The sequence below is a fragment of the Pituophis catenifer genome, unplaced genomic scaffold (genome assembly GCF_029215685.1).
Source record: "Pituophis catenifer annectens isolate HBS135680 unplaced genomic scaffold, rPitCat1.0.hap2 SCAF_7, whole genome shotgun sequence".
NCBI lineage: Eukaryota > Metazoa > Chordata > Lepidosauria > Squamata > Colubridae > Pituophis > Pituophis catenifer.
The window spans coordinates 26,422,616-26,438,131 of NW_027256887.1; the positions used below are offsets into that span (position 1 = coordinate 26,422,616).

At 36.6% G+C, this 15,516-nt stretch overlaps 1 protein-coding gene across 1 annotated transcript in view; it reads right to left on the reverse strand.

The window, feature by feature from the left end:
* Window positions 1–1,827: 1,827 nt before the first annotated feature.
* TES (testin LIM domain protein) overlaps window positions 1,828–15,516 on the reverse strand; it is a 30,059-nt gene continuing 16,370 nt past the window's right edge. The window contains exons 2-7 of the mRNA XM_070946965.1: window positions 14,109–14,194; window positions 12,443–12,695; window positions 10,983–11,315; window positions 7,557–7,772; window positions 5,388–5,546; window positions 1,828–2,124 (exon numbers count right to left, since the gene is read on the reverse strand). Of these exons, the coding sequence (XP_070803066.1) occupies window positions 1,933–2,124; window positions 5,388–5,546; window positions 7,557–7,772; window positions 10,983–11,315; window positions 12,443–12,695; window positions 14,109–14,194 (1,239 nt within the window). The 3' untranslated portion in view covers window positions 1,828–1,932. The remainder of the gene's footprint in view (window positions 2,125–5,387; window positions 5,547–7,556; window positions 7,773–10,982; window positions 11,316–12,442; window positions 12,696–14,108; window positions 14,195–15,516) is intronic.

The following is a 15,516-nucleotide window of genomic DNA, read 5'->3' on the forward strand; positions in this document are numbered from 1 at the left end:
AAAATGTGTACTTAAGTAAATACTGAAAAATAATGACAAATGTCAAGTGTTTTGTCTCCAAAGCCCATTAAAAACTAAATTAAGACACTTTGGCAAAACCACAGCTGGCCTCTTCCTTTTTCCAGGATATTTTTTTTTCTATGTCCATGTCCAGCCTACAGTCCTGGAACTTCATCATCTCTAACATAAATACTAATTATATTTAGTGCTGCTTAATGTTTTTAAGCATCAGCCAGAATTAGTAAATGCTACAATCTGTTGTTGTAATGAGAGCTAAAAAGCTTTCAAAAGAATCATCTGAATTATGCTTGAAGGCTGCTGCCTTCTATTACCTTACTGCGAGTGTGGAGGTTTGTTCTCCTAACTTGTGGGTGGTTTCCGAACGTTTCATTACCAGGCTAAGTAACATCTTCAGTCTTTCTTCACAAAAAAATTTTGTATTCCAACACACATCTCCCAAACCACAACGCACCACACAGTCAACTACCACACAAAAACTATCCCCTGAAGAAGTTACCTAGCCTGGTAACAAAACATTTGGAAACCAATCCACAAGCTCAGAGAACGAATGTCCACTGTCATCCTACACACAAGCTACAGATATTTGCCACTATCACATACCTTACTCTACTATAATACTCTAAAGCAGGGGTCCTCAAACTTTTTAAACAGGGGGCCAATTCATGGTCCCTCAGACTGTTGGGGGGGGCTGGAACAGCTGGGTGGGTGTGGCTAGGTGGTCATTGACTGGGTGGGTGTGGCCAATTTAGCAGTTCATTATACAATACACACAAATTAAACTTTGATTTGCTCCTGGGGGTGGAAAGCAGGTTAGCAAAGAGATGTGGCTGCCTTGGCGGCAGGTGAGGGACTTCTGTCTCTGTGTGTGTGTGTGTGTGTCTCCCTCCCTCCTTCCCTCTCTGAAGGCTGGGGAGGATAACAGTACCACTCCAGTACTACTCTGCTGCCCAAAATGGGCCCGTTTTTGGCCTCCTGAGGCCTCCACACATCACGTTTTGGCCTTGGCCTCCAGAAGGCAGGTGGGGGCCGGCGGTAAGTGGGGTGATGTGGGTGGGGCAGCCTCATTGTCACATGTGGGCCAGATTAATGGCTTTGGCGGGCCATAGTTTGAGGATCCCTGCTCTAAAGGCAAGGAGTTCAGTTGTTGGAATGTTATGTTACCCTTTAAAAACTCCTTGATATAAAAATATCAAAAGTGTTAATTCCTATGCTATGCTATAATGGCAAATGCAGGGAGTTGCAATAAATGGAGTACTAAGTGCTCTGCTCATGTGTGCATATATTCATGGAGTCTAAAACAGTACAATTCAGTATGAGACTCACACTATAGGGACACTATTGGTGTATTTTATTAACTGGCAAGTGTGAGAATTTTAACAAAGCACATTTGAATGCATTAGGTTGGAAAATGTCAGTATAAGGCATAAGGTTTACAACATATCCAATCAATATTTTGTTACTGAAGAATCTGTATAATGTCAAATATAGAAGAAAAATCTGAGGACTACAGGACAAGATACAAAGCCAATGGTCTTCCAGATATTGTGGGATTCCACAATATCTCATCACAACTCTCATCAGGATTCACTCTAATGTCCAACAACTATTCATAATGGAAAATGCAGTCCAATTTAATGGCCTGAGGTACCATATCCCTCTATAGGACATTTTTGAAGTGTATGAATATGTTGAAGTCCCTATCTTGAGAAACATCCTGCAACAAGAAACCAAGAGCACTGAGAAGTGCCTAAGAATTTAAATCATAAGCAATCAAGTTAGTAATATAAAAATCTTTGGATTCTGCCATTTAATATTTTTGATTTTGTTAAAAAAAATCCCCCAATACAGTAGACATGAAGAGGATTTAGGCAAATAAGGCAAAACTTGGTTCCCAGTTTGGTTTCCCTCCCATTAGGACATCATCTTTTTCTTGCACTCCACTGAGCAGAAAACCATTCCTTCTACTGGCATGAACTTCTGGCCAATCAGACACTTGCTGCAACAGGAGCACAGAAAGCACTCTGTGGTAGCATGCCAGTTGAAGTTGTTGTAACTCACACGTTGAACTTCAGGATCAATAGCATTGTGGCAGCCTTGGCAGACCTGGGGAGTAATGGAAATCAACATTCATTTCTTTCAAAGTTTGGAAGGTAACAAAGACCAGAATATTCAACACAATATAACTGACTAGTTGAAATTAGTCAACTTTTCTAGATCTATGACACAAAAATGCCAATAATCTTATAACTTGTAGTGTACTTAAATGCATATGCATATTGGTTCTTTCCCCTTGCAACGATACCCCCCTCATACCATGGGAAAGCCAAGGGAAATAATCAAAACCATAAAAAGACGAAAGTTAGAATATTTTGGACGTGATGCAACAACCAGAAAAATACGGCATACTTCACTTAATCATCCAAGGAAAGATTGAAGGCAAACAAGGTCCAGGCAGAAGAAGAAGATCATGGCTTCAAAATCTAAGGGACTGGTTTGGATAAAACTCAACAACACTTTTTTGTGCGTGTTGATAAAAATAGGATCGCCAACATGATCGCCAACATCCAATGATGGATATGGCACAAGAAGAAGATAGGTAATATCAGCTTAGAATCAAGCAAACAGATAGAGTACCTATTAATTCAGAACCTGGCTGCTCCCTATGAAAGGACAAGTTTGCATTAGCTTGGATTAATGGATATTGCCTGTGGAGCAGGCCATGGCTAAGAAGTCCTTTGCTCAATTTCAGTGGATGTACCAATTTCATCTTTTCCTGGAATAGATGCTAGTCGTGGCACTCATACCCTTGTTAAAACTTGATTCAAAATACTGCATTGGGCTTTACAGATGCTTGAAGACTCTCTGGATGTAGAATGCAGCTGCCCATCAACAACTCAAACCTAATTCTGCCACATTAATCTGTTACTACTGTGTAGGAATTGCACTGACAGCCAATTCAAGGTGCTGGATATGATCTTTAAAGCCCTTTATATCTTAGGACCCAATTATCTTTGAGACTACAGCATTCACTCTAAGCAGAACTTGTCTATAATGTATGAAGACAAAGAAGGTGTGCCATAAATTTTCTGAAGGAACAGGTTGCTCTTGGAGATGAAATTGGCCCCTTCTCTGAAGATATGTATGTAGGAAACTTATTCATGACTGGCTGTTTCCAAAAGTCTTTGAGGAATGAAATAATTTTGAGGTTAGAATGGTTACTTCCCTTTTCAAATTTTCACTCCCGTAGTCTGTATTAATTTTGATCTCTTTGCCTCCAACTTATTTTATAATACAGGAATTCTGTAAGCCAATAATAGGCAGAGCTAAGAATTCTATGCAGGCAGCAGAGGATTGGACTGTTTCTCTATGCACATGCACACACCCTTTTCTAATCCTGCATATACAGTGTTTAGTTTGTGCTTTGTTTGGGATTCATTCAGTGCTGGGGCTTTTAGGATGTTGTAGCATAGTTGACTCAAAGCAGTTCACTAAAGTCAAAATACAATCCACAAAACTGTAATATAAAAATAAATATCACAATAATTGTATACTCATCAAGCTTAGATAGCAGACTAAAAGGCAAAGTTCTGAAGTCATCCTGCAAATTCAAAGTTCAAACAAAGCAATTTATCATATCTTATATTTTTGTGATCAACTATCCTTCAAACATGAACATTTATGTGCTAGACAGTATTATTCTCTGACCTTCATGTTTCTTTCACATGCTCACTTGTTCGTGCTCTGAATTTGCTTTAAAGCAATTCTAAATGTAGCAATAGCTTGATTTGTCTCACTGAGATAAATTCTATTCAAGATTACTTCGTATATAGAGCAGATTTTTTGCTTATTGAAATAGCTGCTTTGCTCAGTTCTTCAAAGAAACTTTTGCTTGTGCAAAAGGATATGCAATAATGATGTAAAGTGAGCAACAGTGTGTTAAGAGCATGGGGGTTTCTTGGCTTGGGGCTGGAGATTTGGCTTCCCACTTTATATTAATCTCATTTGAAGGATTATGCTACAATTTTCTCTCATTTCCTATCTGAAAAAACTGTGTTGCTGATTTTCAGGAACTGTATTCAGAGAGAGTTTTAGTGGTCACACAAGACCTTTGGAGTTCAACTTGTTTATCCTGTTTTGCATTTTTGTAATATTTATTTATAGGCATTTGTTCCCATATAGAATACAAGAGGTTCTCTTGATTTATATGCCATCTTTCCTCCAGGAATTTATGGGGTCTTACATGGGGGTCTTACTTCATTTTTATTTTCATAATGGCAAGTCTGTGAGAGTAGGCTGTACTAAGAAAATAAACTCTCCAAGGTGCTTTCATAGCTGAAGGCCACCTTAGGATCCAGTCTTCCTGATCCTAGACCAATCCCTTAACTACGATGCAACAACTCATGCTGTGTCAGACCAATGGTCCAAAATCATCAATATTTGTCAATTAACAGCTCTCATGGATTTCAGGCAGGAGTTTTTCCAACTCTACCTAGAACTTGAAATTGAAATTGGGACTATACAAGTGCAAAACACATGCCTTACTACTGAACCATAGCCCTCCTGATTTCAAAGTTGTGCTCAGAACACCATACAAGGACAGACAGAAATTAATAATAATATTGCTGGTGTTAGAGCACGTACTCCATTTTATAATAGTCCAATCTTGTATGCTGCAGGACTAAGTCTTGTTTTTTTTCTCATCCACACCCTTACAGTGTCTGGGCATTATGCCAGCATTTCCACTGAATTCCTACCTAACCTAGAATGGTGATGTATAATTGAGTGTCATTAGAGAAGATCCTGTAAGCTGAATTGAAATATGAATTTATCCTACATCTTCATATAGAGTTGAATAGAAAGGAATTGAAATATTTTAAAAGAATGCCTTTGATCAAACCTTGCAGATGCTGACTCTCAATAGCTGCAGGCAATCTTGGATGAATGACAGTACTCAAGGCTATCAAAAGATCTAAAAGGACCAGAAGGAGTGCCCTCCTATATCAAACACTTGATATAGACAAACCATTAGAGTGATCAGTGCAATTTCTGCTCCATGCCCAGAATTCCCATTCTGAATCCTGAATGAAAAGGACCCTGATAACTTTTACAAGCACCATCACTTTCTCAAAAATCTAAAAAGGAAGATTGGGAATCAGCTAGTAATTGTTACATACTGTATTATTGTATCATCTTACTTACAGTATGCCATAAAGATTTATAATGTGTAAGATTGTATTGTCTCTTATTTTTCTCCTGGAGAATGGTCTTTCAAGGAACTACTCATGAAACAAGATTTGTGAAAGTCCACTTAAGTATGTAACTTTACACAGTAATTATATATTCCAGGCAAAGCTAGACTTTCTTACCACAGCATGATTCTTCACATAACAGGGTTTGCAGATGGGCTTTTCATTAACCATGACGTAGATTTCTCCAGCCAAGACACAGTCACAATCAAAGCAGCAGAAATGCTTCAGATGCCAGTTTTGACCTTCAGCTTGTGTGTACTCATTGTTGAAAATAAGCTACAGGAAAGACAAAGTTACCAGGCTTACATTAATCTAGTTGCACAATTGTTTTCTTCTACCACAGCACATGAACTAAGACATGCCTCTTACATGCCTTGGTGTGTTATTAGTTTGTTCTATTTAATAGATAGGATTTTTAAATAAAACTTTCTAGGGTTCCTTTAAAAAAAAAAGTGAAAATGAAGAACAGCCACCCTCCTCATTTCAATTTCAGTTAACAACAAATTATTTTTATAGAGCTGTACAAAACTATAACTGTGATTAATGCTAAAGATTTCTGGGAATTGTTATGTGGCAATTGAATTGTCATGTGCAACTAATGCATTGAATTGATTTTACAAAATTTAATTCTCACTGGACTGGTATGCTAGGATAATTAATTCATGAGCCATACCATCTATATGGCAAAACAGTATGTAACAGAAGTAAGAAAGAGGCACGCATCAGTCTGAACTGACAAACACCTGGACTAAGTGTTATAACTAGGACAAAATCTATTTAATAGTTTTCTGATTGACTACAACTTCAAGTAGTTCTCAATTAAAAATAGTATTATATGGAGATAAGCTCAGAAAAGGAATCCAGGGGCTTTTTAAGGCCACTGTTCATAATGAATGCATCATAGTTGTGGAATTTATCTATGAAGCCTAATATGTCTAAGTAAATAGTCTTAGAAAACTGTTTACTTTTATTTTGGATAAGATGATAAGAATTCATAGTTAACTTTATATAACATTGGTTTAAACCATTATATTATAATAGACATGTTGACAATTTATCCATTGGTTCAGTTTAAGTAAGCACAAAGGAATGCACATTAGGGCAAAAATCATAACTTCACACTCAGAACCAATATCCCAATATTTCTTGGGATATTTCAAGAAAAGTGTCAACTCAAAATATAGCAATCTGGAGCAAAATATAATTCCATACTAGGATCCTTTGGAAAAGCAGGCAAAAATAAAAATGAGAATGTTGTAATGGCAATAAAGAAAGTTATTACATATTTGCAACTGAAATATCATGCAATTTCTGGTCCCCACATTTTTTAAAAAAGGACATAATAGAAATAGCAAAAATGCAGATGATGACTAGCAACACTATTGAGATTTTAACATTTTCTTATGAGAAATGGATTGATTATTTGGGATTTTTTGACTAAACGGAATCTGATTGAGATGCATAAAATAATATAAAGTACAGAGAAGTACTTCTCTTCAAACTGCAGGACTAGGGTTTTTCAGTTAAGCTGAATGGAATAAGATTTAGATAAAAGAAAGCACATTTTCACGAAGTGCATAATTAACCTGTGCAATTCATTACCAGAGGACATGATAATGGCCATTAATTTGGATGTCTTTCAAAAGAGAGGGGATAAATTCATGGAGGATAGATATATGAAGGGCTTTATCTGTTTTTAAACACCACTCACAATGGAACAACTGGGGCAGTGTACTCTGACCACTGTGAAAGCAAAAATGCTGCAATAAAATGAGCCTTGACCTGATCCATGAGGACTATTCTATTAATAATGTCCCTAAAGCATCTCCTACGCAAAATAGTCCACCCCCATTATCCAAAATTCAAGTGAATCCAAGCTTCTGTATGACGGCTTCTATGCCTCATCTTCTACTTTATTCAGTAGTGACTGACTGGTAGTACCGAAAGAATGCCTCTGAACTCAGGAACATGAGTGCACACATGGCAGCTAAGGTCAACCAATTAAATTATTTCAGGAGTTAAAGGAAATAATTTGCCACTGGAATTCAAAGTTGCATGGAGATCTTTAACTTTTTTCTGTCTGTATAAAAAAAGATTTAACAAGGTTAAAAGCTAAAATTGCTAAGTAGATCCATCACACTCAGATTCTGACCAGAGTATTCTTTACAAATGCTTGGCATCGGTGGCCAATCTTGGCAGATAGAAAATTGAGCAAAAGGGATTCTTGCCTCATCAGTCATTAGTTCTTCTAGGCACTAAAGAACAACCAGGAAGACTCTTGCTCACCTCATCACATCCAGCACAGCGAGGTTTTTCACTGTCACAGTAGTGTCGGCCACAATAGAGTTTTCCATTTTTCCAGAAATAAATCATATCTACCAGGAGTTCACTGCAGGTGCAGCAGACAAAGCAAGCAGGATGCCAGAGTTTGTCATATCCAGCCCGCTCAGCATACACAGCTGGGTCACCTTCTTTCATATTTTGATTGCACCGGAAACAGAACTGCAAGGAAATCACAAAAATCATACTGGAATCTGCTTAACTGGGGAACTGAACTATTATGTATGTATGTATGTATGTATGTATGTATGTATGTATGTATGTATGTATGTATGTATGATTTAATTAATTTTGTAGGCAACCCATTCAGAAAGCTTTGGGCGGTAAGTAGATTAAAAGCACAAAAGGTCAGTACAACAAGCAAAACATGAAAGGGAAAAGATGTTCAAATTGGGAGATAATAGATATAGTAACAGCTAAATAAACTATGGAGTCATTTGTGCTCTCTGAGCTGGGTTGTTTTTTTGCAGATGTTTCATTAACTGGCAAAGTAACATCTTCTGTGCTAGAAAAGAATGGGGTTTGTTTATATACAATAGCTTGCTCTGTCTGAGTTAGTAAGGAGTTCTTTTCTCCTTGGCAGTTCTTTGATTAGGTTATTGTTTATTGCTTGATTGTTTATCTGAGTTGATAGTTTCTTGATTAGGGTATTGCTTACTGCTTTTTTGTCTTGTATTAATCCTGGTGTAAATCTCTTGCCTATCTGGGTGTTAATCGCTGGTCTTTTTTGTTCCCTTTTTAACCTCTTGGGTCTCTTTTAGACTCTTTTGAATGATGTATAAATGTGATTTATCTCCATGTGCCCATTGATGGCTGATTTGTCTGAGGACCAAGCTTCCAGAATTCCCTAATGTTCTTAGATTTAGTTTGGTCTAGAATCTCAGAGTTTTCCAGTTGAAATTATGCTTGAGATTGTTCATGTGTTGTGAAATTAAGGAATTTTCATCGTGTTTTCTGACTGTTACTTAGTATTCATGGATGCACTCTTCTGCTTGTCTGATTTACACAGTGGCTGTTAGAGTCTTTACACTCTATGTTGTAGATGACTCCTGTTTTTTCTTCTTGAACTACTCGGTATTTTGGTTGATGTTTATGTAAGAGATTTGGAAAATATGCTAGTCTCCAATCAGCCTTAAAGGTGAATGGCTGGTTATGTGATGAACCTTAGGTTACTGAATAGTTCATGATTTAGCATGGGATGGAAATTTTATGCTATTCTTGTGATCTAAATTCCAACCTCTAACAGACCCATCTAGGAATCATAGCTGAATATGTGTGGAGTATTAATTCTTTACTATTCCTCTTTTTCAGATTGTATTTATCAGATTAGATTAATGAAACATGTGAGAAAGTCAACTGACATATCTCACAGTTATTGTGGGAGCACAAAGAACTAGTAGCAGGGGCAATCTTTCCAAATGCCCTAGAAACAATACATGTAATCTAATGAAACTGCAATATTCTTTTTAATCTATGCTCTGGTCTAGCTTGTATTTTATTTAAACAGATCTTTTAAATAAAATTGTGAATCAGCCTGAGATTTACAAGTTTTGTAACAGTTTGATCTTAAACATTAGAAAATATTTACCAGTAACAGACAAAAATATTATTGAAATATATTTCCTGGTATGGTTGCAAAAAAAAGTTAGAACACAACCATTTTTTTAAAAAAAATGAAGTCCTGTTTTTCTTTATATATGACAAGAACATACTATGGACCATAAACTGGTATGTTTCATGAATTTCCTACCTTTGGGAAATTATGGAAATACGTCCCTGAAACAGTTGAGGTTGTTCACTGCCTTCCAGGAAATTTCCTATTGTCCCCTAAAGTAGAGCACACTTTCAAACAAAGGCCCTAAGACCAGTCTTTCTCAACCTTTGCTGGCTAGAGAATTCCACATATCTTAAAGTTGCCAAGGCTGAGAAACATTATACTAGACTACAACCATTTCCCATTTTTTATTTTTTAAGAAGGCTTATGACATTTACATGGGATCCTAAAGCATTATTGAAAATAAAAATGCTTGGAGGCAACATACCAGTGTCATTTAAAAAGATGGGATAAGAAGTTTGGAGGACATGCAAAAAAGGTGTCAATAAATAAGCTGGGGCCACAAGCATCATAGTGATAACCCCAAATTATTTAAAAGGGTACACAGTTAAATAGTTATTTCTGTTCCTGAGTGTGTCAATCATTCATGACTTTAACAGTGTGACTTTAACTAAATCCACTCAGTCTGAATTTCAGAAAATGATAATATATTTAAGTTAGGCAGCAGATATTTGAAGTCTGCCTTTTATGGCCACTCTGGAGAAAGAGAAAAGTGTCCAAATCTCAGGTTACCAAAGTTTCATCATATTTTCTCCCACCTCAGCCAGAAAGTCTCCCCATGAGCATCGATAAACGGAGGGGAGACTTGCATCTGTGTCTGTATAGCACACTGGCTTTCCAGAGTATCTATTTTTCTGACTCATTGATTGAAAGAAACAATGAGGAAGTTGTAAATTCAATTTTAAAGTGGAACTAAACTAAAGCACCTTCTTTTTAAATTAAGTGGGAAAAGAGGAAATAAGATCGGCTTTCTTTTGTTGGTTCCCATTCAATGGTCAGTTTCCTCTCTCCACCTCTAGGGAGATTTGTTTTCCTGCAGGATTATTATTTTTCCTCTTGAAAAACATTTAAAAAGAAATAATACAGCACACTACTTTGGGGAACTAATGGCTGTCATCTAAATATAGTTCGCTCACCAGCAAAAGATAAAATATTGATTTCTATGCAAATCTTCAGTTAGGCATGTTAAATTAATATTATTGTAAGAGCTCTGCATGGTTGAATTGCTTTCTGTTGCTGCCCAGAAGATATTCTAATTATGAAGTGGATATTTTGGCTCAGCTTTTGAATTTTTTTTTAATTGCGGCTGTCTAATATATGGTGACGGCCCCTAAAAATATTTAAGCAAATCCTGCACTGCTACATCTCAGTTACTTGCTAAAAGAAAGATTCTTGCACTGAGCATGGGGCTGGCCTAGATGATCTCCAAGGTCATTTTTCCATTAGTATAATCAGCAGTAGAAATTTTCAGATTCTATGGATTCCTTTCCCACCACCAATACTGGTCACCATAGGCTTTTATTTTTGTTCTACCAATTTTAGTTTGCAGAAAAACCCCTTAAAATAATAGCATCTAAAGGGATAAGATTTTATGCAAGCAAAAACTCTCATTTCTTTTTTTTTAAAGAGACAAAGTTATAATACATTAAGTTGCAAACACAGGAAGCACATTATGAGAGAATAAACCTCCAACTAATTTATTTTCTTTGATCTTCTGTTTGAACACACACACTCTTACACATGCATCACCCACTTACATATTGAGTTCCTTTCTGACCAGCCTGGTCTTCCATGGCTCCTACGGTAGTGGAGGTTCCCTTTTCGCCATTACTCAGGATATCCTTCTCCCCGGCTTTCCCTTCCACTTCACTGGGGAGCTTGACATCACCCACGCCCAGCGCTTCGGTCTTGTATTTCTTCACAAACTGCTCCATCTGCTTCACCTCATTAGGTGTCAGCTCGTGGCATTTGGAAGGGTCCTGATCATGAGCAGGGAGCTGCTTGGCCAACTGTTTCTTGCGGTACTGAGCCCCTTCCGAGCCAGCTACAGGCTGTTTCTCCTTTGGAAGCATCTGCATATAGTGCCTCGCCTAAAGAGTGAGGAGAGAAGGCTAGAATTAATGGTCCATGGGATTCCAGCTTTCTAAACAAAAAAGGAAAGGAGATTAGGAGTGCTCTGTAGAAATTGCTCATCTTCAGGGGAAATGGATAGCAAGGTGTGCATGGGGGAGATGGAGCTGCTGAGTCACCTGGAACAAGGAGCCAGAATTTAGATTTTAAGTTATAAAAGTGTGGCTTTCCTCCACTGCCACTCAGCGCTAGTATTCAGCTAACACTGAATACTTTTAGCTATTAGTTAGCTTTAACCTAACTATGATTTGCTGTTGGTCTCCTGACAACAGAAGGATTATTTTCTCTCAACAGAAAAGGGATTATTTTTCCTAATGGCAAAATATAACAAATCTGACAAATATCTTCACAGTGTTTCTTAAATAATCCCTAAAACCTAGCCCTTTAATGTTTACAAGTGCTTCTGTTTTAGATCACCCAGCATGACATTATATAAACTTAGGATTGAAGCACTAAAAGGAAAAAAGAAAAATCCCAACAAGGCTATCCAACTACCTCATCTAGAAGAATAGTTTAATAAACCAGAGGGAGCTTTTTCTTTTGGTTGACAATATTGAATTTAGTCTGACCATATACAGTAACAGAAACGTGCATGCTTGAGTGCTATTCCTCAGCCTTTAAGTGATGACATAGGTTCATGGGGTTTTTTTCCAGTGTGGTGTCCCATTTCAGGATGTCATTTTAAAATGGTTCATTTGGGGGATTCATAAATCATCTTAAGTGGCTGGGATGCCTCCAATGTAATACTCCTAACTATGAACACAAACTCGTGTCCCCTTCCTTCTTAGTCTCATTCAAACACCATTATTTTTCTTATATCCATGCTGCAAACCAATTGCATTTGGCTGCTTGAAGAGAAACTTGCACAGGAAAATCAGAAAACCCATTTCGTCTTATCTGCATATTCAATCATGAATTATAGCTGAGACAATTATGTCATTTGCATATTACATTCCTTATATATACTTGCTGCCCACCAAGAGACTATTCCTGACTTGCTTGTCTCCTCCCAACTCTACCATAAGCAGAAAGGATAATTATTCTTCACTAACATATGAGTCTTTATGATCATAAACTGATATCTCACCAAGGTTTGATTCTGAACAGGAGGTGCCCATTCGTAAGTTACTGTATTGATGGACACATTCTTCTTGGCTGTCACAGGATTAGTCAGTATCATTACATTACGCTTATACATGGGGATACCATCTGATTTCAGCTTTGCAATTAGAGTTGTATACTTTGTATCCTCAAAGAGCTTCCCCACTTTGCGGTCATCTTCATTACTGGTGGGAATATCATGTTCCTCTTGCCCACACTTGCAATTTCGACATATTTTTCTAGGTTCAAAAGAGAAGCATAATTTAGGCAACATAGATACATGGAAATAGAATTGGTTTTATAGAACTTATTCAGCCCAGCAGAATCCCAATTTACTTTAATTCTAACACTGAAGATTTTATCTAGTTGGATAATGAAATGTCTGCAAGAAAACAATCAAGCTCAGAGAGCACTCAGGACTTCATAGTTCAACCCTGAATTAAAGATCTTTCTTCTATGGGCATCTAATGAGTCTTGAGAAGGACTTTTAAATAGCATCCACATTTCAGAACTTGCCTTTATGGGATGTAGCATGAGTTTACTTGTTCTGTTGTTAATAAATAGAAAAGAGGAGGGGGTCAGGGAGTTAAACTGGATTTTAAATTTGTGAATTGAACGGTTATATAAACCTGTTAAATAAATAAAGTTATAATGAATGAAACAGCATTTGATGTTTGTAGTTCTATGATTTAAAACTATCAATTTTATTGTATTTTCACTATCTTTAGTTTTTATAACATACTTAACTGATTTTTGTCTCAATTTACAATTTTTAAACTATAGGTTTTCCTTCTAAATTATATCTAAATACAAGAGTATATACACTGTTTCCCAATTTACATCCAAACCATTAGGAAAGTAATGGTTACATTTCAGAAAAATTTAAAATGAACTGTGTTGATAATAATTTTAATTTAGGTCAGTACCTTCCAAGGCAAAGACAAACAGAACTATTCAAAACTACTAATTCTGAGATTAGATTGTTATCATTAATTTAAACAGCATCCCTTTCAATAACAATGGGCACACAACAGTGGAATATGGATCTGCCTCTACTTTCTGCTTGTGGTCACTCCACAAAGTTCTGCTCGATCAATGTAACCAATCTGATCCAGCAGCTATATTTTTATGTTTTTATTATTAACAGCAATTTGGAGTCTCTTCTGCACAACACAAATCTCCCCAGATTTCTGAAAATGCTCAAGAATATAAAGGTTTTATTCACATTCTTCTTTCTACGATGTGAGCCACAACCAAGATCCCAAAATCTGAAAGCACTTAAGTACAGTTCCAGGCCATATATGGTCCTGGAATACTAAATTGGACACCTTATCCTAAAAGAAATTTAATTATCACAATTATGCAGAATTAAGACCTTTTACATTATTGGACACATAGCAGTAATTTAAATTCCTCAACTGGTATGTTAGGAATTTTCCTTATAAGTAAATGGAGAATTCTGTTTTTCTCGGTATTCATAGGAAAATTTCTTTACTGTAACAAGTGTTATACTCCCACCTAGTGGAAAAATATTAAACTGCAGGTTTTAAAGCGTGTGTGTGTCTGTGCATATGTGTTGCGCCCCCCCGTCCTCCCCTCTCCCTCCCTTCTCCCTCTCTCCCCCCCCTCCACGTTTCTATATATAATTTTACCTCCAGAAGTGTAGTTCAAATCCTTCACATTTATCTTTACATTTTAAACACTGGGCTCCAAATCCTTCTTCATGTCCCAAGCCCATCTACAGTGAGAGAAGCAGGGAAGAGGAAAAACAGTTTTAGAACAATATTAGCATAATAGCGGTATTATTGTAAGGCTTTTACTGATGGGGCAAAAAGTGGCATACTTCCAAAATAAAATAAAAAACTTGCGACTTTGGCACTGCAATGAAATAAATCATGCTGTGGTGCTTTATTTGGGTATGCATAAAAGATTATAATCATGATAAAGAAGTTAAAATTGAGAAAAAAATATGCAACACATTTTTCTGATAGCGGATGCTGGTATGTACATATGCAACTGACACTTTTCCATTAAAGGCTAGATTTCAGAAGAATGAATATCTATTAATGGTCTGCCTGCACATTTAAGCATACCATGTTCAATTTTTTTAATGTACAACTAATCTGATACTCAATACCTGAAAGAGTCAAAGCAGAGTATAATCTATAGTACAACCTGGATTAAAAATAGGAATTTGAATATAACGATGTATCCTTGAAATAGTGGTAAAAGAGTTTTGAACCATATCTTGTTACATAGTCATTGATGTCAGCCATTCAGTTGTGTCCCACCAGGGTAGATTTGATTTAAATCGAGTTGATTTAAATCACAATTTAAATCATGATTTAAATCACTAGTAAAAAGGCTTGATTTAAATCAACTCAATTTAAATCATAATTTTTAAAGGGCAACTGTCATCTCTGCTACTCCTTTGACCCGCTGTTGACTCACCGAGAGTCCCAGTGTTGCAGAATATACAGCCTCATGCTACATAACTAAGCTCCATTTCATGCTGAATAAACTAAATTATTTATGTATCTTAAATAGAAAACTATCTTATGATAGATTTTTACCCCAAAAGTTTTTTATTAAAATAAATTCGATAAAAATCAAAAAAATCCAATTTAAATAAAAAAAATCTGATTTTTTTGATTTTTTTTTAAAAAAAAACATTGATTTTTATCCACCCTGTGTCCCACCCTTGGCCACTCTATGGATCAGCACTCTCCATGCATGTCCCTCTGCCTCACATTGCCTCTTTCGCCCTGCCTATTTAATTTATATGCAGAGCACATCATTAGAAAGGCGGGGCTAGATGAATCAAAAATTGGAATTAAGATTGCTGGGAGAAATATCAACAACCTCAGATATGCAGATGAAACACTTTAATGGCAGAAAGTGAAAAGGAACTAAAGAGCCTCTTGATGCGGGTGAAGGAGAATGCAGAAGTTGGCTTGAAACTCAACATTAAGAAAACTAAGATCATGGCATCTGTCCCTCTCAATTCCTGGCAAATAGATGGGGAAGAAATGGAGGTAGTGACAGATTTTATTTTCCTGG